Source organism: Cryptomeria japonica, chromosome 1, assembly GCF_030272615.1.
Source record: "Cryptomeria japonica chromosome 1, Sugi_1.0, whole genome shotgun sequence".
NCBI lineage: Eukaryota > Viridiplantae > Streptophyta > Pinopsida > Cupressales > Cupressaceae > Cryptomeria > Cryptomeria japonica.
The window spans coordinates 373426573-373449687 of NC_081405.1; the positions used below are offsets into that span (position 1 = coordinate 373426573).

The 23115-nt window shown below is 35.9% G+C and overlaps 1 protein-coding gene across 1 annotated transcript in view; it reads right to left on the minus strand.

Moving 5' to 3' along the window:
* LOC131857450 (phototropin-1B-like) overlaps positions 1–23115 on the minus strand; it is a 118978-nt gene that overhangs the window by 94223 nt on the left and 1640 nt on the right. The window contains exons 2-5 of the mRNA XM_059210048.1: positions 20786–20953; positions 20495–20544; positions 17984–18090; positions 3605–3724 (exon numbers count right to left, since the gene is read on the minus strand). Of these exons, the coding sequence (XP_059066031.1) occupies positions 3605–3724; positions 17984–18090; positions 20495–20544; positions 20786–20953 (445 nt within the window). The remainder of the gene's footprint in view (positions 1–3604; positions 3725–17983; positions 18091–20494; positions 20545–20785; positions 20954–23115) is intronic.

The following is a 23115-nucleotide window of genomic DNA, read 5'->3' on the forward strand; positions in this document are numbered from 1 at the left end:
TCTCTCTTTCCTATGCATTGCATCTCTTATTGTAAGGCTGGTTAGTAGTACTAACAACCAATTTTGGATTGTAAAGCATACCCTCCTGAAAAGTGGAAGAGGTTGGCTTGCTACCTACATTTAATATTTGTAATCCTGTCCTCCTGCTGCATCAGCGGTAGAGTGATATTTTGTTTGTAAAGGTCCTCCCACTGCATAAGCGGTTGAGTTGAGCTTTGTTGTAAGTGTTCAATCCTCTCGCTGAAATATTGCAGTTGAGTGATTCGTGCTTGAGTGTGTTTGTTTACTTGGCTGGTTTACCGCTAAGTTCCCTTGTTTTACCCGCTCAAAAGTGGAAGGGGCTGGCTTACCGCCCGTTATTGTAATAAGCATTTATCTGAAGTTGTATCTAACGGTCCCCTGCCACCATATGCTCTCACCCTCCCAGCTTGGGCTCTCGGTGAACAAAAGGTGTAGGGTTCCTTCTATCTGGTTTTGGATTTCTTTCTCTAACCCTAACGGGTGTGGTTGTGTTTGTAATCTTGTTGAAAAACATAAAAAAATTAAGGGGGATATTTCATTAACAACTATTTGGCAGTATAACCAGCCAATTACAAATCCAAGAAAACTGAAGTAAACAAGACAATCACTCAACCATTTATTCAGCGGGAGGACTGGAAAATACGAACTATCTACTCAACCACTTATTCAGTAGGAGGATAGGAGTACAATGGAATAAAGATAGGCGGTGAAGCTAGCCTCTTCCACTTATTCAGTGGGTGTTGTGAAACAATTTAGAATTAAGTTTGTTGTTAGTACTACTAATCAACATTACAATACATAACATGAATGGAAAATCAAGAGATATCGTTGTCTAACAACTGCAAATAATGTTCAATATACTTTACAAGTTTCAAGAGACTCTCTACCCAAGAAACAACCCCCAAACTCCAAAAATTCTAAATCTGATGTACTTCACTAGTAGACTGAAAAACACAGACTAGCAACATAAAAACCTACGGAAATGCTCATAACTCCAAAAAACTCAACAAAAAGACTTGAAACTAAGTGCAAATGAATTCTAGAGAGGAGGCATCCCAACCAAGACGAACAACTGGCTGAAAACTTGATCAAAACATTAATGCACGCCTTCCAAGACAACTTCAGACATGATACGGCCTGGGCAGAAGGGCGATTTGCAATAGAAAATCCAAAAATTTGAATTAACCTCTGAAAACTGGCATAAGGGATCGTCTAGGCCTAAGGAAAATAAAAAGAGAATACCCAGATGCAACAAAAATTCCCCCTTAGACTTATGATGGAAAAACCACTTCAACTCTACAATCAACCTGCAACTTGAAAACTCACAAACACCCCAAAACACATTAGAAAACATCAAATGTCACTACAACTATGAACTCCATCTGTTCTTCAATATAAAGAACAGTCTCACAATCTCAATTAGTTGCTATCTTTCAAGCAAGAAGCCAAGAACCAACTAGGAGGTATGCATTCCTCGAAGTAATCAATCGAAATTTCGGCAACACTTCGTTGCAAATAATCATGGATGTCCAAATGAGGAGTAGAGCCTTGTATTTATAGAGAAATCTCTTCAAATCCAAATTTAACTCCCTCCAAATTGACCTGAAATGAAGTCAAATGCCAACTTAGATGCCCAAAGCAATATAATATTTGCCTTTATTTTAAATCATATATTCCTCCAAAAGGGATGCCGAAATCAACTATTGCTTGGACACTTTAAAGGTTATAATCTTTAAATGAAATATCTCCAAAATGGACACCCACCTTATGTCTTGAAAATGATAACTTATCACCAAGTCGTCCCCTTAAGTCATGTAACAGGAATACATAACTCACACGCCTAGGCCAAGGGGGGGGGGGGCATTAAAATATTAAAAATACTTTTTACCAAGCACTGAACATCTGCTCAAGAGAGCTGGAGGCCAAAAGTGCTGGAAACTGCACTACCAGAAATAACCTCTGAACTGGACCACTACAACTTGCCAAAATAGCATTGCCAAAAATAGTACTTACTATAAATAGCATACTACTAAAATGGTACTTATTATAAATAGCATACTACTAAAATAGTAAGTGTTTGCAAAGTGACTTTAACCACATTCTGAGTAGCTGTTGCAACTTAGTAAAAATAGTAAGTCCGGAAAAGTCTTCAGATCCAATTGCATGTCACACCATCACAAAGCTCTCTAGAAAAAACCAGAGAAATGAGCTATCCTCGCTCCCACTTACTAAAAATATTAAGTTTACCAAACTCCACTGCTTGCTATGCATGTACCATCATTGCGAAGCTTCTTGAAAACCTAGAAGGAATCCAGAATCAAAACTATGAAACTCCAACATGCAAGCCATCAAAATGCCAAAACATCTTCCTAGTAGGAAACCCTAATTTCTGCTCCCGACTAGCCTACGGGTCTTCGGAATAGGCTAACAGCCAACTGAATGGATTACTATTGAGAAGGGGACATTACACCCTCCCTCTCAGTATGACCGTGTGCTCTTCACCTTCATCTAGGTTGTTTGAGTCATTACATTCAGAGCTTGTATATGTTCTCACAAAGCTTTTATTGTACCCCTTTGTGATTCAATCCTACTCCTTAAGATGTTGGTTTTTCTATCTATATCATTCACTTGCAGTAGGCCATCCTCTTTATTCACCACTTTGTTACGTATTTTATCCATATTGTTGTACACTAGATACCTCTCTTTTTCCAATTCAGCTCTTCTATTTCTTCTTGATTCTGTTGTATATGCATTTTGAGTTTTTACATCTCTCCTTTCTTTACTCTTTGATCAAAGTTTCCTAAAATTGACATGTTTTATATTAATAGAATTATTCAATACTTTAACTGTTTATAATTTCCTTATCTTTGTTTTGACAACCACTTTAAATTAATGTTCTTTTTAGAGATGGACATAACTCTTTGATACTTATATAGGAGATGGCTATAGCTCATTTATGGAAACATATTTGTGGAAGGATAAGTGTAGAACTTTGGAAGTTAAAATCCTTCTAAGATTTTCTATTAGTGGGTTGAATATGGTAGTCAAGATCTTTCTTAAAACATTTTTGCTGCACATAATTAAAAATGTCAACTTTCAAATCACACAAACTTCTTGACTGCTAATTGTTTTTAGCACTGCATGAACTAGAAAATAATGAGAACTGTAATCTATTTGCAAGTACTATCATTAGGAAAATGTGATTATGGAAACATATTTTGAATTTTATGTCAACTATTGCTATTATGGAGATTGGATAAAGTAGCTAATCCATTGTTTCTTCCCTTTTTTATGACTTTGTAGAAGGAACACCTTTTACATAGTTAAAATAATAAACTGGTTAGTATATGGGTCAAGATGGCATGTTGAATTCTCTAATAACTGACATGTTAGTTTTGTTTTGGATATTTTTTTTGCATACTCAAATGGACATCTTTGTTTTCCATGGTAGAATTCAAACAAAGGATTATACCAATGCCTTTCTAATTACAAGTTTGTTTAAAGTTAGTGAGGATCGAAATGCTTTTAAATTAGTAAGTCAAACAAATACTCAACAAAAGGATTGATGATAATCAAGCCATACCGGTGCAATATATTCTTCAGTTCCAACAAAAGAATTTGATGCTCTAATAGGTTCTGCTATGAACATTGGTTGATTTATTTTTCCTTTTTTATTCTCAGAGACATTCATAGGCATTATGACCTGCAAAGATGTAAACAAAAATCCTTAATTGTATCATAATTTTGAATAATATTAAATTCCACTATGAACAATGCTTAAAAAAATGATTCCTAATCCTACGTGATTATCTTTTCTAAACAATTGTAGCATGCGATATGTATAAACAATCTTTTCAAATGTTCTTTCTTAGTCTTATAGTGCACATAATTTGGTAGTGCAAGGAGAAATTATCATCATTGATGGTTAAGGAGATCCCACACTTGCTAGTATTTTGGTTTGCCTTTTGTAAGACAACTAAAATCAAAATAGTATCCAAAGTAAAACCTTTCTTCAAATTGTAAAGGGAAGCTCCTTGAAAACTAATACTAACCCTAGACACTAAGCTATAGACAAATTATATAGTTACTAACACTATGCAGAATATTCTCTGGGATTTTGCAATAGTGAAATAAATTTCTACTTTATCTTTTGTCTTGGTATGAGCACAAGACCTAAAATAGTTTATTTTTCACAATCAAGATTTTAGTTCTATGATAAGAATGAAAGCAACTTACACTGAATATCACTACAGCTTTCCACTAGTTAGAAGCATAAACTAGCAATTTAATGCATGCAAAATTTTGAAGAAATAACTGTTTTAAGAAATAAAAACACATGACTCCAAGAACTAAGCAAGTAATTAACTTATAAAAATACAACCTAGATAGAGACATAACATGAATAGAAATCTTGACATTAACTACTTTAAAAAAAAAACGGATGATCTATTACAAAATATGGATGCATCAAATAAACCACATCAGCCCCACAACAGAGAAGATACACAATTACAATCCCATCAAAATCACAAAAAGGATCGGCAATCTACTATTTCACCTCAATAAACATATCAGTTCAGCACACCATGATCAAAAGAGTAGGAAATATCTTAATTATAAAGTAATACACTATAGAAATTTAACATAGTCGAACAATAAAATAATAATACATGTATTTCACTCCCAACAACACTTCTAATTGTTTCTTTCTTTGTAGTCATCACATTCAAAAGTGCCTATAGGAGGTGGGAAGATAGAATCCTTGCTCTTAAAGTTACCAAAATTCTATTTCCAGACTTAAGATGAGAACCAACATCAACAATTTTATCATAATTATGTATTATCTAGTACTCTTTTTGGTATTCCATGTGAATTTTGATAAATTTTCCATCTTGTTTCCTAATTTCATGTGGCCAAAATTGAGAAAACTTGATATCATATTTGTACACCATTGTTGAAACTTTTCATCAACAATCTTCATGAATACACAGGAACAAATACAAAAATTAATAATGCAGAATCAAGGAAAAGAAGAGAGTGCACAGGAACAAATACAAAAATTAATAATGCAAAATTAAGGAAAAGAAGAGAGTGCACAGGAACAAATACAAAAATTAATAATGCAGAATTAAGAAAAAGAAGAGAGCAGCAAGTGACGTGTGAAGGAAAGGAGAAGTTGTTTAGTATGTAGAGTTGGTGAAGAATGGTGTAGGCATAGTATAGCAAGAAGAAATAGAATCTTGAATGAGTGAAGGAGAGTCTTGAGGCTGAGTGTAGAGTCTCTAAGATGACAGAGCATGAGATTTTCTATTGGATGTATGTAGATTTGAATTCATTGTTGTTAAACCAACTGCAAGTTTCTTTGTATCTATTGTTGTATTGTAGTGAGATTTCAATTATCTAGAAGTTAATAAAAGAAGCCTTGGATTGGTTGCAAGTCTGGACTTATCCCTGGATCCATCTGCATTTCAAGTGAGTTTGCATGGGGATGCCTCGGGTTGTGAGCCACTGGATCCATCTGCATGGCGTCCAATAAACACACTGATCAACTAGGTACTGTATTTCAAGTACAAAACTGTGAAAGCTAGGAAGCCACAACTCCGAAGCTCAAACTCAATCACCATTTCGGCAGCATAACGTTATAATTTCTCCAAGATATCCAAATGAGGCGCCCAACCTTGTATTTATAGATTTCTGAATCTGAAATTCAAATGCAAATGGTGCCAAACTCACTTGAAATTCATTTCATTTCATTACATGACCCCCCCCCAATTTCATTTCTAATTGTTTCTTTCTTTGTAGTCATCACATTCAAAAGTGCCCATAGGAGGTGGGAAGATAGAATCCTTGCTCTTAAAGTTACCAAAATTCTATTTCCTGACTTGAAGATGAGAACCAACATCAACAATTTTATCATAATTATGTATTATCTAGTACTCTTTTTGGTATTCCATGTGAATTTTGATAAATTTTTCATCTTGTTTCCTAATTTCATGTGGCCAAAATTGAGAAAACTTGATATCATATTTGTACACCATTGTTGAAACTTTTCATCAACAATCTTCATGAATACATAGGAACAAATACAAAAATTAATAATGCAGAATCAAGGAAAAGAAGAGAGTGCACAGGAACAAATACAAAAATTAATAATGCAGAATTAAGGAAAAGAAGAGAGTGCACAGGAACAAATACAAAAATTAATAATGCAGAATTAAGAAAAAGAAGAGAGTAGCAAGTGAGGTGTGAAGGAAAGGAAAAGTTGTTTAGTATGTAGAGTTGGTGAAGAATGGTGTAGGCATAGTATAGCAAGAAGAAATAGAATCTTGAATGAGTGAAGGAGAGTCTTGAGGCTGAGTGTAGAGTCTCTGAGATGACAGAGCATGAGATTTTCTATTGGATGTATGCAGATTTGAATTCATTGTTGTTAAACCAACTGCAAGTTTCTTTGTATCTATTGTTGTATTGTAGTGAGATTTCAATTATCTAGAAGTTAATAAAAGAAGCCTTGGATATTTCAATTATCTAGAAGTTAATATTACAAGCTAAAACACAATTAGACAAATCTGATATAGAAATACCAGCACTCCAGCGAGAGTCCAGCAACACTGAAAAGCTCACCAACTCCTCCAAACAGCTCCGAATCGCACGCGAACACAGGCAAACGAGAGATATGATCTAGGCGACCAAAATTGGAGCAAAAAACCATACCAAAAACACTGACAAAGAGTGGCACACAACCCGAGGCATCCCCGGGAAGGGGCGACCAGCAACATTTTTCGATTTGTGACTTAAAATCAGAATGCACACCAAAAGCCATGCCAAAATAGAACAATGATCACTCTCCAAATACGCTTCCAATGAGACGATACCCAAAATGATGGGTTGCAGAGGCAGGGAGATATGAACAATTCTTCGCTTCAGCCACACCAAACCAGCAACATAGGAAAACACTCCACACTCTGAAATTCTAAAACACACACACTGAAAACTTAAAACACACTCACAAAACTTCTCCAATAAACACACTGATCAGCTAGGTACTGTATTTCAAGTACAAAACTGTGCAATCTAGCAAGCCACAACTCCGAAGCTCAAACTCAATCACCATTTCGGCAGCATAACGTTATAATTTCTCCAAGATATCCAAATGAGGCGCCCAACCTTGTATTTATAGATTTCTGAATCTGAAATTCAAGTGCAGATGGTGCCAAACTCACTTGAAATTCATTTCATTTCATTACATGACCCCCCCTCAAGATATGGCGTCCACTTTTCCAAGTATGCCTAGTCACACATTTCCCAAGGCATACACTTGCAACATAAAAAAATATTAAATACATGAAATATATGCATTTTGATGCCAATACTTGACTTAGGAAATAAAATACGACTTAGGATAAATGATATTATTTTTCTCTCCTAAATCGTTCAGCCCAAAAATAATCAGTGAAATAATTAAATATCAAACTTTAGGATGAAGTAATAATATTTACTTAAGCAATTATAAATCAACCACTGATCACTACCAAATCAACCATGTGAACTGAAGTGCAGAAAACACTAATCTGAACTGGATTGGAGCTTTGCTCAAGACTACCAAAAATAGCACTGCCTAAACTGAAAACAACTCCGAAAAACTTGCTCGTTGAACCTTGAGAATAAGCTCGAAAAACCTAGAAAAACCTCAAAATCCAGTCAGTTGTCACCAACTTACTAAAAATAGTAAGTTCAGAAACCACTTCAGAACAAGATGCATGTTACACCTTTGTGAAGTTCTCAAGAAATCCAGAAAGAATCCACAATCAGAATCAAAGAATCCCTACCAAATTATCATCAATTTGCTCTCGCAGAATTCCACAAATATAGGAAACCCTAATTCCTCATTCCAGTCAGCCTACGGGTTTCCAGAATAGACTAGTGGACCACTAGTTACTTCCTATTGAGAAGGGGATATTACAGTCTGCCCTCCCCAAGATTGCTTGCCCTCAAGCAATCGCAAGCCTGGATGATGAAAATCTCCTCATTCTCCCAAGTGGCATCCTCAACTGGTAAGTTATTCCATTTGATCAAGTACTCCTTGACCACCCTTTTTCTCAAAGAACGCTCCTTGAAGTCAATGATAGCTTCAAGAATCAAAACCAACTCTCCCTCTTCATCTAGTGGAGGCAACTCTGCTGAAGCTACTATATTATGTCCAAGAGCCTTCTTAAGGTGAGACACATGAAATACATTATGAATTCTGCTTCTCGCTGAAAGTTCCAACTCATACGCCACTTCCCCAACTCTCTTGTTAACTTTGAAAGGTCCGTAGAAACGTGGCTTCAGTTTCTCAGCTCCACTCTTCCTGAGAGTAGACTGTCTATAAGGCTAGAGCCTCAAGTAGACCATGTCGCCCACCTCAAAGGTGCGCTCAATCTGATGCTGATCAGCATACAACTGCTGCTGATTCTGTGCATGCTAGAGATTGTTCCTCAAGGACCTCAAAATATCCTGGCTCTGCTACATCATATCCTTCGCCTGAGGGGTTTTGCTATCACCAAATATCAAATCAGAGAAGCTAGGAGCTTCATAACCATATAGTGCCATGAATGGTGACATTCTAGTGGACATGTGATAGGAGGATTTGTAACAATACTCCCCTAGGTGAAGCCATCTCACCCATGCGTTCTGTTGCTCCGAGACAGTTTCTGAGATAGCCTTTGAACCACTTATTCACAATCTTGGTCTGCCCATTAGTCTGTGGGTGATAACTTGTGCTTGGAGTGAGTACAGTACCACATAATCTGAAGATTTCCTTCCAAAGGGTACTTAGGAACTTGCTGTCCCTATCACTTACAATGTTCTTCGGCAATCCATGCAATTTGAACACCTCTCGAAAGAACACATCAGCAACTTGAGCTGCTGTAAATGAGCTGGTGATGGCAAAAAAGTGAGCAAACTTGTTCAATCTGTCCACCACAACATATATACAATCCTTCCCCATGGCCCGTGGCAACCCTGTGATGAAATCCATGGATATACTTTCCCATTTCTGACAAAGAATGGGCAGAGGTTGTAACAAACCAGCTCGTAAAGTATTCTCATCTTTGTTCTTTTGGCATGTATGACACTCCTTGATGTAGCTCAAGACACCATTTTTCAATCCTTTCCAAGAAAATCTTTCTCGGATTTGCCTGTATGTCTTGAAATAACCTTGGTGACTAGCAAGAGGAATGTCATGGAAGGTCTGCAAAATCTTCTCCTTGAGCTTAGATTCAGGCACAATGAAGATCCTTCCCTTGTATAAAATCAACTCATCAACCAATTTGTACTTTTCATCATGAAAAGTACCCTCAATAATGCTGGTTGCAAATTGATTTTTGGCATAATCAGCAAGCAACAAGTCCCTCCATTTTGCAGTAAGCTCACACAAAGATCTCAAGTGGGGTCTTTTGGAGAAAGCATCAACCACAATGTTATTTTTCCCTTTCACATACTCAATGTCAAAGTTGTAAGCCTGTAGCTCAGTTACCCATTTTTGTTGTCTTTCATTCAAGTCCCTCTAGTGCATAAAATGTTTAAGACTGTTATGATCAGTCTTAACGACAAACTTACTCCCCACAAGGTACTGTCTAAATTTCGCAAGAGCATGCATTATGGCAAGCATCTCTTTGTCATATATGGAATATAACCTTTTAGCTTCTCTCAATTTCTTGCTTTCAAAAACAATAGGATGCTTGTCTAGCATGAGAACCGCACCAACACCTTCTCCTGATGCATCGCATTGTAGCTCAAAGGGCTTGGTGAAATCTGGTAAAGCCAAAATAGGGCACGAGCTCATAATCTCCTTAAACTGATCAAACACCGCTTGTGCCTTTTCTGACCATTCAAAGGCTCATTTCCTAGTGAGATCCATGAGGGGGGCAGCCAACTGAGAATAACCCTTCACAAACCTCCGGTAGAAACCACATAGACCTAAGAATCCTTTCAAATGTGTTATGTTTTCAAGTGGAGGCCAATCAATGATAGCCTTTATCTTTTCAAGATCAACCTTCACACCCTCTACACTGATGATGTGACCAAGATAGAGAAACTCTCTCATGCCAAATTCACATTTCGACTCCTTCGCAAACAATGACTCAGACTCTAGGATGCTAAGTACCTCATCCAAATGTTGCAAGTGCTCGGTCCATGATTTACTGAAAATAAGGATGTCATCGAAAAAGATGAGCACAAACTTCCTTAGTTGCTTCTGAAAAATCTTTTTCATGCAAGACTAGAATGTAACAGGAGCATTAGTCGAACCAAAAGGCATGACTAAGAGTTCAAAATGCCCAAAGTGGAATCTGAAAGCTGTCTTCTCAACATCTGATGCCCTCATTCTGATTTGATGGTAGCTTGATCTGAGGTCAATCTTTGAAAAGAATACAACACCATGTAGCTCATCAATGAGATCATCTATCCTCGGGATAGGGTACTGATTTTTAATGGTTTTTGATTGGGTGCTCGCTAATCCACGCACATGCGCATGGTCCCATTCTTCTTCTTTACCAAAACTATAGCCGAAGAAAATGGGCTCTTGCTTGGCCTAATGTATCCCATGTCAAGTAGTTCCTTAATGGATTTCTTAGTCTCGTCCTTCTGCTTCTTTGGGTACCGATAAGGAGTGGTCATAATGGTCTTGGCTCCTTCTAGCTCAATGATGTGTTCAGTACCTCGCTCGAGATGTCTACCAGGAGATGGATTCTCAAACACCTTACTCCTTTTTGTAATCCAAGCTTGAATGTCTGCAGGGTAGCTTCTCTTCTCTTCAAGTGGACTTGATGGCATTATCATACACTCTGTTGCCCACTCCACTTGGTCATGGCAGATCAGCCACTCCATCCTCTTCAGTGATACAATTCTAGGACCACCATTGGACATTCCTCACAACACCACTCTTCTCCCTTGTGACATGATCTTCAGCTCCATGGTTTGCATATTTAAAGTGATCTCACCAAGAGATTGCAACCATTGAATGCCAAGAATTGCATCATCAGTTCCTCCAGTGCTCACCACAAAGAAGTCATCCTTCACTTCATAGTTTCCCAACTTCAGAGACATGTTGGAAATCATTCAGTTGCAAGAAATCGTTGAGCCATCTGCTACCTTAACTTTGAATCCATCAACTTCTTCCATTACTAGCCCTCTCTTTGCAACAATTCTTTCATCAATAAAGTTATGAGTTGCTCTTGTATCAATAAGAGCTATGACACGGTTCTCTCCCAGCACTCCTCGAACTCTAAAAGATTCATTCTTGTGTATGCTTGAGATTTGAGCAACCACATCTCTATCATCTTGCTCAATTTCAGGCCCTTCAGAAGCCTCCTCATACTCGCTGCCCTCATTTTCAGAGTGCTGTTCAGAGATTTCAGAATTTGATCCATCAGCTGAATAGGACTCTATTTGATGTAAATTGCCTTTCCCAAGACACTTATGTCCTGGGGCCCAAGGTTCTGTGCAAGAATAGCACAAATTCTTCCTCTGAAGCTCTTGGCAGAGCTCGTCATCCATCTGAGAAGGAAACTTCTTCGTCTGATTTGAAAACTTCTTTTTGTCCTTTGGGAAAGGAAAAGGCTTGGACTAAAATTTGGTTTTAGGAGCAGCCAACTCCATACTCCTGGACTTCTTGATTGCTTCAGCTAAGGTAGGCAGATCAAAAGCTTTAACCCAACCTTTCAAGGGCTCTTCAAGTCCTTTAGTGAATAAGACCACTAGCCTCTTCTCAGAAATACTACTGACCATAACTGAAAGGTTCTGGAATTTAGTTAAGTAGTTGTCCAAGGAGCCTTGCTGTTTGAGTTGTGCAAGCTCTGTGAATTTAACCTTTGGGTCCTTAGAATGAAACCTTTCAATCAGCTTGTTTGTGAACTCAGCATATGTAGTTATCAAATTGTGTCCAAGGGTGACCAACCCATGGTACCACCATTTGTGAGCAACACCATCCAAGTGCAAGGTAGCAAACTTGATGGCGTCTTCTTCATGCATTGGCCTCAAGGACAAATAATTGTCCATGTTTTGAACCCAAGCTCTAGCTGTACTCTTATTTCTCCCATCAAAATGTGCTAGAGTGACCTTCCCAAGGGCTTGTTGATAGTCCCTTGGAGTGGAGTATCGGTTATCAAACCTCCCTTCCCTTCTCTTTTTCTGATTCATGAATTGATCAAGAGACAAAATGTCTCAGATCTCCGTGGGGAGTGATGCATACTCCATGTAACATGCCCGTATCTCATCAGCCACTGGGACTTCTACTACACATGGCGGTGATTCCTTAGGAAGAAATATAGGTTGCAAGGGTCTTGACACTGAACCTACAGGTATTCCATCATTGTTACTACTATGGGTGTTGCCATTCCCATTACCACCCGAATTGTTAGAGGTGTTGGCATTGTGTCCATTGGTGTCTTGATTTTGACTTCGACCCCCACCAGCATTCTGATTCAATGTGGCCAGCAACTGGGACATCATGTCCATCATAGTATCGAACTTTTTCTCAACTCTCTCCGCAGCCCCATTGGCACCATTTTGATATGATGTTTTCTCTGCCATTGAATCCACTGAATCGGCTGAATCAACCTCTTTCTCTCTGTTTCTCAAAACCTCTGAAAAGGTCTCTTCCACTGGCACTGACGGTATCTGAAATTGCTACCTTCTTTGTTCTCTGTTGTAGTATTGGATATCTCTATCACTCATGGAGAACTCTTAACACATAGGCTGGCAAGAAGAGTGGCTCTGATACCACTGTAATTTACAACACACCAAACACCCGTTAGGGTTAGAATAATGCAATTCAAACCAACTAAAAGGAACCCTACGCCTTTCGGTCACCGAGAGCCCGGACTAGGAGGGTGAGAGCATACGGTGGTAGGTGATCGTTAGATGCAACACTGAAAATGCTGATTACAATATTGGGCGGCAAGCCAACCCCTTCCACTTTCCAATGGGTAAAAACAAGGAAACTTGGCGGTAAACCAGCCAAGGAAACAAGAACACAATCACACACAAATCATTCTACTGCAATATATTAGCAGGAGGACTTCACTGAACAATTCAACTCAACCACTTATGAAGTGGGAGGACAATTACAAATAAAAATCACTCGACCGCTTATGCAGCGGGAGGACAATTACAAACAGTGATCACTCAACTGCTTATGCAGCGGGAGGACTGAACTACAAACTGAATTACTAACACTGAAGGCGGCCAAGCCAGCCTCTTTCACTTATGCAGTGGGAATTACAATGGAGTTCTTTAGATACAATAGAGGTTAGTACTCCTAATCAACAATTACAATGATGAGTACAATGAAGTATCAATGAACAAAACACTGAAAACTCAGATAATTACAAGCTAAAACACAATTAGACAAATCTGATATAGAAATACCAGCACTCTAGCGAGAGTCCAACAACATTGAAAAGCTCACCAACTCCTCCAAACAGCTCCGAATCGCATGCGAACACAAGCAAACGAGAGATATGATCTAGGCGACCAAAATAGGAGCAAAAAACCACACGAAAAAACACTGACAAAGAGTGGCACACAACCCGAGGCATCCCCAGGAAGGGGTGGCCAGCAACAAAAGTTCGATTTGCCACTAAAAATCAGAAAGCACACCAAAAGCCATGCAAAAATAGAAGAATGATCGCCCTCCAAATACGCTTCCAATGAGCCGATACCTAGAATGATGGGATGCACAGGCAAGGAGATATGAACAATTCTTCACTTCAGCCACACCAAACCAGAAACATAGGGAAACACTCCACACTCTGAAATTTTGAAACACACACACTGAAAACTGAAAACACCCTCACAAAACTTCTCCAATAAACACACTGATCACCTAGGTATTGTATTTCAAGTACAAAACTGTGCAAGTTAGGAAGCCACAACTCCGAAGCTCAAACTCAATCACCATTTCGGTAGCACAACATTATAATTTCTCCAAGATATCCAAATGAGGCACCCAACCTTGTATTTATAGATTTCTGAATCTGAAATTCAAATGCAAATGGTGCCAAACTCACTTGAAATTCATTTCATTTCATTACATGACCCCCCCCCCTCAAGACATGGTGTCCACTTTTCCAAGTATGCCTAGTGGCACATTTCCCAAGGTATACAGTTGCAACATAAAAAAAAATGAAATACATGAAATATATGCATTTTGACGCCAATACTTAACTTAGGAAAAAAACATGTTTTAGGATAAATGATATTATTTTTCCCTCCTAAATCAATCAACCCAAAAATAATCAGTGAAATAATTAAATATCAAACTTTAGGATGAAGTAATAATATTTAACTAAGCAATTATAAATCAACCACTGATCGCTACCAAATCAACCATGTGAACTGAACTGCAAAAAAAACTAATCTGAATTGGATTGGAGCTCTGCTCAAGACTACAAAAAATAGCACTGCCGGAACTAACAGTTACTAAAAATAGTAAATCATGAAAACAACTCTGAAAAACTTGCTCGTCGAACCCTGAGAATGAGCTCGGAAAACCCAGAAAAACCTCAAAATCTAGTCAACTGCCATCAACTTACTAAAAATAGTAAGTTCAGAAACCAATTCGAAACAAGATGCATGTTATTCCTTTGTGAAGTTCTCAAAAAACCTAGAAAGAATCCACAATCAAAATCGAAGAATCCCTACAAGATCATCATCAATTTACTCTCGCAGAAATCCACAAAAATAGGAAACCCTAATTCCTCATTCCAGTCATCCTACGGGTTTCCGGAATAGGCTAATGGACCACTGGTTACTTCCTACTGAGAAGGGGACATTACAATTGGTGGTTAGGCTCCCAAAAACCTTTGCAAGTGAAGCATAGACCTTGTCTTCTCATTTCATTCCTTCTCATTATGGAAGCTCTTGTAAGTTGGTCATTGAGTTTAGATGTAGAACGATCCTCATAAGTTGATTTAGTAGTTCTACCATACCTTCTTACTCTATGCCCATGATTGAATTGTGTCCCTTTTGATGAAATTTTCTCCTGATACACCCTCCTAATATACTTTACTAACCCAATATCTTCAGGCCTCCAGGAGACAAACAAGTTCAGATAATCATGAAGAGAGTACTATCCTTTAAATTTATCTGGCATACTCTGATATCCCTCAAAGAGTCGAAGAGCTTCTCGTTCACATCTTTCCCTTATCTTGATGGCATCCTGTTCAATCTCTTCCCTGGATCTTCCTAGGATACTGTAGTAACCCATATTTGAAAACTTATGAGCCTTGGTCATTCAAATGATGCGATGTGAGATCTTTAAATATTTAATTCAAATCCCAATAGGATGACAGGAAACTGCTCTGATACCACTGTACAATCCCTTGCTAACTTTGATCCAAATTTGCTGATTAGAGGCTCAAGGAATATTGTCAAACACTTTGCAGACAATGTCTAAACTTTCAGTTATGAGTTTTTGTCTGTATTGTTTCGGTCTTGTATGCCGCACTTGATGTTTTTGAATGCTTCTAGCAATGCAAGATTGACTAACAATGACATAGAAATGATATGCCAGCTGTTTTTATGAATTTTCACATGAATATAAATGACTGAAAATATTAACTTCAGCTACTTGACAAACTATCAAACACTTGGCATGCATCTATTCATCCCAACATGAAGGTACAACAAAAGACACTTACAACCAATAGACATTTAGACAAACATGTGGTATGCAACCTTTTATCTCCTTTAGATGCAAGTCAAGCATAATGTTGAAATACAACTGATTTTAATGAATTGATGATGAACATGCATCTATATCACCATTGGCATTTTATCAAACACTTAGCATGCAAACTAGAAATTATATGGCAGCAGCATAAGGAATTCTTTTATTAATTATTCTCATGCCAAATAGTTACAAAGATATAGCATGTAATTCCCAGAACTTATGACAGCAAAATTAGAGAACCTGGTATGTAAAATGCCTGCTGCAAATGATGGTCTCCACTCTACAATGTATATAATCTGCCAATTAAACACGTCCCTGTTGTAGCTATATATAATCTGCCAATTAAATATTTGATTTCCTGATGCATAATGGAAGCCAATATGAATCCCCAGGTCTGCTGTAGATATACCTTCCAATCCTTCAAACCCTAGATGAAATCTTCCACTTGTTAGCACAAATTGGACTCTTGGATGAGCCCACAATCAAGCAATGATCCAGCTGATAATTTCACAGCCTCAAGATAGCTAAACACTGAAGAGGTTACATTCTCCAATGCTGGAAGTGCTGGAAACCCTTGGTTTCTTCCCATCGCTCAAGAAAGAAGAATATTAAATGCTCAATCATAATGAATTCAATCATCTCTTGGCACTTTATATAATTCTCAAAGATGGTCAATCCCTTCTAGAGACTTCTTAATCATTTAATTGCATTTATTATGTTATAAGCTTGCACTTTAATATTTAATAAAATCCTCCTTGGTATAGGTTTAAAAAAATCCTCCTTGGTATAGGCGTCCAAACAAATAATTAAATGGCTCCCTTTTAATGACAAATGGACCCTTGAGTTATAAAGTGCAAATATAACATTAAGATATAACTTATGCATTAATATTTGACTTTATTTTATTAAATGTCCCTTATAATATAAAGTCCAAATATTATTCATTATTATTCTTATATTAATTATTATTAAAGTATATCTTTAATAATAATTAAAAATTTCATAACTCCAATAATAACCATTATATCTCAATTCTACAAACACCATAGGGTAGCCCCATTGCGTCCACTGTTCATCTGAATGCCTTACTAAAAATAGTAAGGGTCCCTCTCAATCAACCACTAACTTACTATAAATAGTAAGTGTGTGGAACAGAGTCAAACGAAGGCCAAACTAAACCAAACGAAAAGCAATCCTGAACACTTCTGACCTCCGGAATGGAAATAAGCCTCCTTCACTACCAACTAGGACCCTCTAACTGTCATTCGTAGCCTACGAGGCCCAATAATAGGCTAATCCAACCATAAACCATATCATCCCAAAAAGAGGACATTACATTTTATCACTTTTTGAGTGTCAAAGATAGTTGGAATTGGTTTCAAATCACCATGTCATCCTCAGAATTGACTGGAAATGCATAATTGTTCATTGAAACATTTTCGAGTCTAAAATACCGAAATCCTGGACACCCCCACAATGCTTTCAATTTTGAATCCAATTCAAGTATGTTTCGTACTTGAAATTGACAGAACAAAATCATAATTCAGCTACTTAGCTATTTTTAAATCAGAAATTTTGCTCCTAGTGAAATCTGAAAGAGCTATTCTTGTTTTATTTTGGAGTAAAGAAACATTTAAATGGAAATTTTGACATATGGAAACTCTTTCATTATTAATATAGGGTGTGAACGATTGTTATACTTATAACTCATGATTTTTTTTCTAATGCATGAAACCCTTTAAAACCTGAGCTGAAAACTAAATGTTGTGGTCATTAGAATTAGGCAAGATCATAAAAGAAGAGGGAATCTAGACCTAGGGAGCTTGCAGTCTATTGGTGTGGCTTTTTCTAGTTTAAACTAAGTTTAACCCAATATGTGATTGATACTGAAAAGTATAGCCAATTTGAACTTATACATGTTGGAACCTTGGGATTCATATTGACTAATTAGTGATATATTTATTTTAAATTTTTATCAAAATGAAAAAATAAATATTTTTCATGTTCTACTTTAGGTGAATCATTTACAACTCCATAAATAAGGTATAGTACAAAAACTTATATCTTTTCCATGGCGATTCTTGCAAAAAACCAAGCTAGTTTTTAGCACAAATAAGAATAGTCACAAATTGCATAACACGAAAAAAAAGATATGGTCTAGTCACATAAACTCTTTGACATTATTGAATATGGATAAGAACAAGAGTTTGCAAATTGAAAATAGAGGAATATCAAATAACAGAGTCATACTTGAGGTTTACAAGATGTCAAACATGATAAGTCAAAATCTGTCAGCATTACATGTCCATCCCTTTGAATCAACACATTTTCTGGTTTTAAATCTCTATAAATTATGCCTGCAAATATGCATCCAATCATGGTATAAGTTTAACTCTTAAATATTCAAAAAAAATATAATTACTATAAATCCAAAATTTTAAAGATGAGGTCTTGTTGTTAGTCATTTCAAACAAAACTCTTTCTATTTGGCAAATCTATTTAAATATATTAAGAACTATCTATTAGTGCCTTCATGAGTTTCACTTTTCAACAAAGATATTCTAGTGTGCCAATTTTCGGAGTCAAAGATCAAACTTCCCAAAATTCCATCAACATCTCCAAAATTCCTGTGATGCACTCAAGGACAAAACACATTCCCATCAAATATCACTTCTTGAGAGAACAAGTTGCAAAACAACAAGTGAAGATGGAGTGTGTGCCTACCAAAGAACAAATAGCAGATATATTCACAAAACCTCTACCAAGAGAAACCTTTGAGTTTCTTAGACATAAATTAGGGGTACTACCCTATCCTTCTAAGGAGTAAGGGAGAATTATTTCATACCCTTTTCCATTGATGTCAAAGGGGGAGAAGACTAGCAAGGGGGAGCATTAGAGCATGAAGAAGCATTGAACTAAGGGGGAGCATTGCATTGTTTAGAAAATATCATTAAAAGGTTGAGGTTGCCATCAATGACAAAGGGGGAGATTGTCAAAATGTTGTCATTGATGTCAATATGACTCTTATGCAAAGACACGTGATTTGATAAACATTGAGATCAAGACTCCTATGCAGATTCGATAAACTTTGAGATCAAGATACCTGTGTAGATCTAATAATCATTTTGATCATTTTGTACAAGTCTTCTATTGGAGCAAATTGAATGGAGCAGGGCAGATCGAATGGAGCAAATCAAACAAGTTAAAACCATAGTCATTAGTGCCATGATTTGATAAAATGATAAATCTTGTGTTTGGTAAATTAGTGCCATGATTTGATATGGATAATCAAACTGGTTAAGGAAACTATGATTTGACAATATGAATCAGATCCGTTGAATGAAAAGCCACGTATTCACTAAGGCACAAATTGATAAGCCACAGTTGAAAAGCCACTATTGATAATGCGTTACAATTAGAGGTGTAATCTAATAGAGATTAATATTCTTAAGTAAAAATAATAATAATGAAAAGTCACAATTGGTTATTATAAGAAGACACAAATATTATTGAATGGAAAATTAAAAGATATATAAAGAAATTACAATCAGTATGAGTGTTGTTGGTGTGTGTGAAAGAAAATTAATCTGATTAAAATTTAAATATTTTAAACCAGACTTAAAAAGGAGGAGAATATTTGAATGTTGTCTCAAAATTAAGAAAAAGACATTAAGGAGACTTGTGGCAGATTACAAGAAGATAGAATGTTCAGTCTATAACAAGATAGATAGAAATTTGGAGCAGAATTAAAGAAAAAATTGTTGATATATTGTGACAGATTTATATTGTATATTACAGCAGATTGGAGAGTTAATGTATAGCAGAACATTGTATCAAGGTTGGTGCCTCTAGTGAGTTGGTGCTCACATAGTAAATGAGGGGTTGGTGCCTCTACCAATTGTAAACATAAATCTTATACAAAATAATATATTTAGAATTTCTAGGTCTACATTGTGTTCCTGTATTCTTTGGAATTGTATTGTTAATAAAATTGAATTCTGAAAAAGTGTGTTATACTGATTCACACCCACCCCCTCCCCCCCCACCCCAACATCTTAGTATAACTATGGGACCAACATAAATGAAAGAGATGCACCAGTTTTTCAACAAAATATCCAATGGTGAGATATTAGAAAACATCTAAACTTACTTTTACTTCACAAAATTATCATTGATAATGGTGCCTATATAGAACCTATGATAAAAAATTTGAATGCACCCCTAGACTACTTAAAGCCCAATTATAATGATTGCATAAAAGGTCCAAGCTACACGACTATATGATGATAAAAAAATGCATATATTATTCAACAAATACCTCTCACTAAAAATCATAGAAAGTTATACTCTTACCTATCAAGATGGCTTATGTATTCAGTTCTAAATTTTTTGGCTATAAACTATTGCACACAACATACTGTATAACCCCTAGCTTTCATTAAAATGTTGAATATAAAATTGATGATTTTGTTTGAAAAGACTGACTGTAAGGCATATGCTTACATAAAATATTTGATGGATTCTTCAGATGAAATTGCCATCTATATTAAGAATATATTAATAACCTTAAATCTCGTTTGGTTGATACTGTCCAATTTTCTCAAAAACTGGCACAATAGCTGAATTTTCTCTTCAATTTGCATAATTTTACTTTCTAAAACTATCATCCTTTAATTTTTGGATTGGATATAAAATACATTAAAATTAAATTTAATGTTCAAACAGTAAAGCTATATAGATGGACATAATATTTTCTCATACCTTGACAATGTAGATACTCAAGGGCAACAACTACTTCTGCAGCATAGAATCTACAACACATAGGTCATATTAATTTAGCTATTTAGTACTACACATATAATTTGGAAAAGAAAACAACATGGTACAAAATAAAATCACAAAATGATAATATAAATGCTCCAAAGGAAAGCACAATCCCAGTGACTTTACATGAATCATTTGTTACAAAAATTCAGAAAAAGGTTACTTAGTTGAAAAATGAAGTGAAACAAGTTATTATCAAGTATAAGACATGGCATTCATTATTTTCACCTCACTGCATCTTCTTGAAGAACCTTTGTAGGTTGTCTGTCAATCAGCATAAAGAGCTCCCCACCAGGACAATAATCTGTTACTAGACATATATGGGTTTTTGTCTGCAAAATAAAGTATGAATGATCAAATTCATGTATTTTTATATGTGCATGTAGTCGTGTAGGGGTGTGTAAGAAGGAAATGGAGTTAGGAGTTCACAAAAAAATACTCTGCAATATTTTGTCACTGTATTCTTAGCTAGCATGTACATGTACTTGTGTCATATAAGACTTCACACATTTTTTTTTCTTTTCACCATTTAGTTGAAAGAAAAAGAAGAGAAAGGATTTCATTTTGACTACAAATACACTACTTAGCATTCCCTTTCCAAAAAGAAGATACAGTGGTGCATACATGTAAATGTTTCCAAAAATTGAAAGGAAAAATTATAAACCTATTAGTTTTGGAACTCTGTGTTCTAATAATTTGCTGAAAATTCTTAGTTGCAAATAACAAAGGTTGAATATGGCAGGAAGAGAGAGCTGCAGGCTTGGGATGGAAATGCAAGTCTACGCTTGATTATTCTCCAATGCATGGAAACAATTTTAACTTCAAAATCACAGAAGGAATGATAGGTATGAGTCCATGTTAAATAGAGACGAATCTTGTAATTCCTATACAATTTGTCAGCTCATAAAAAAGGCCATCCTATTTGACAAATCTACTTATTATACAAATTCCACAAGTATTCAATAACATCCTTGAACCTATCAAGATGGATAACTCAAAATTTATTGATGTATCACATTCGCATTGAAAGAAACATGGTAGGTATAGTGGTTCACTACAACAATCCACATACAAATTTTCTATAACCAACACTGAAACAAGAATTAAATAAGTCTTGCACATACATTATGCCTCAAGCGATCATTCCTTTTCTTAGTTAATGTTTTAATCATAATTATGTATATTCACAATTGTGACATCATGTAATTATACGAACTTTAAAAGTGATAACAAGGGAATGCAGAGTTATTAGCCTACAAAAGTGTAGACCACCTTAGCACAACTGAACTATGAATTGAAACAAACTGCAATTGTAACTCTGGATTTATCATAAGCTCTCAAAGCACTCTAAGTAAGAGTTGAAAAACTGTTACCACGTATCATTTGAACCCTTTTACATCAAGATTCTTGTCTTCATAAAATCATTTTAATTGCAGTCAAGAATGGTTTCCACTCATAGACAGGCATATGAGAGACAAGAAATTTTAAGTAGATGAAAGAAAATAACCCAATTGAATATCTATTTGACAACCAACAAACAAGGTGTATTCTTTGAAGTTAATGGTTTATCAAACATCAATTAAAGAAAATATCTTTTTACCAATATTATCATCATATTTCTTCCATTAGATATCTACCGATTGTCATTATTGCTTAGAAAATAGACCTGGCATTTATATTGGGTTTGTGACAAGTAAAAACATATGAATTATGGGGTTCATATATGTTCTAGTTATCCCTCATAGTACTATCCATAGACTAATTCCTAGTGCATACATTTCTCCATTTTGTACATAGAGAAATCAACATTAATCTGAGCAACCTTGCTGAAATGTAACTCAGTCAATTTGTATTCATAACAATTTCAAAGTTAGTTATTAAGAAAATTAAGAATCCCAAAGGGGCAATAATGTAGTGTTCAAGTGAAGCAATTTCCATGATAACTTGTGTTCAAGTGTTGATGTACAAGTACCCATAGGAATATTTTTTGTATTGTGTCAAATTTCCAGCCAAAAAATTGTCTTTTCCTTGAATGCAGTAATATTTCAGATTTTCTTTCATGTGTCCATGTTATTTGTATTGTTCCCATTTTTATGCCTTCTTGTTTAGTGAGCATTGGCTTATTTTTGGGGATTTTGTGGTATCTAGTGATGGTTTGGAGTTCAATCAGTGCTCTAGTTGGTGACAATGCTCTTTGTAACATTATGGGTTTTTTTGGGTTTGTTCTCCTTAGTCCTTGGAAAACATTGCTATTTATAGTTAGTGTTTGTTTTAGCACCAGTCATCATCCTTCAACAGCAGTTATATTCTAACATAATCGATTTCCATTGTCAATGTCTTGATGAGTGTTCTATAAGGTGGTTGATAAAATTTTAAAATTTGCACTAAAATAATAAAGTGACCTTTTATTATTCACTTTAGTGTTTAAATATTTAAAAGGTGTTTTTTTCCTAAAGTTGTCTTCCTAGGATGTAAGGAAAGCAGAGTGCGGAAAACGCCTTCCTAATGTCAATTTCTTAGAGAAGTAAAGCAGATGAGTGTTTCAATTCGAATTACAA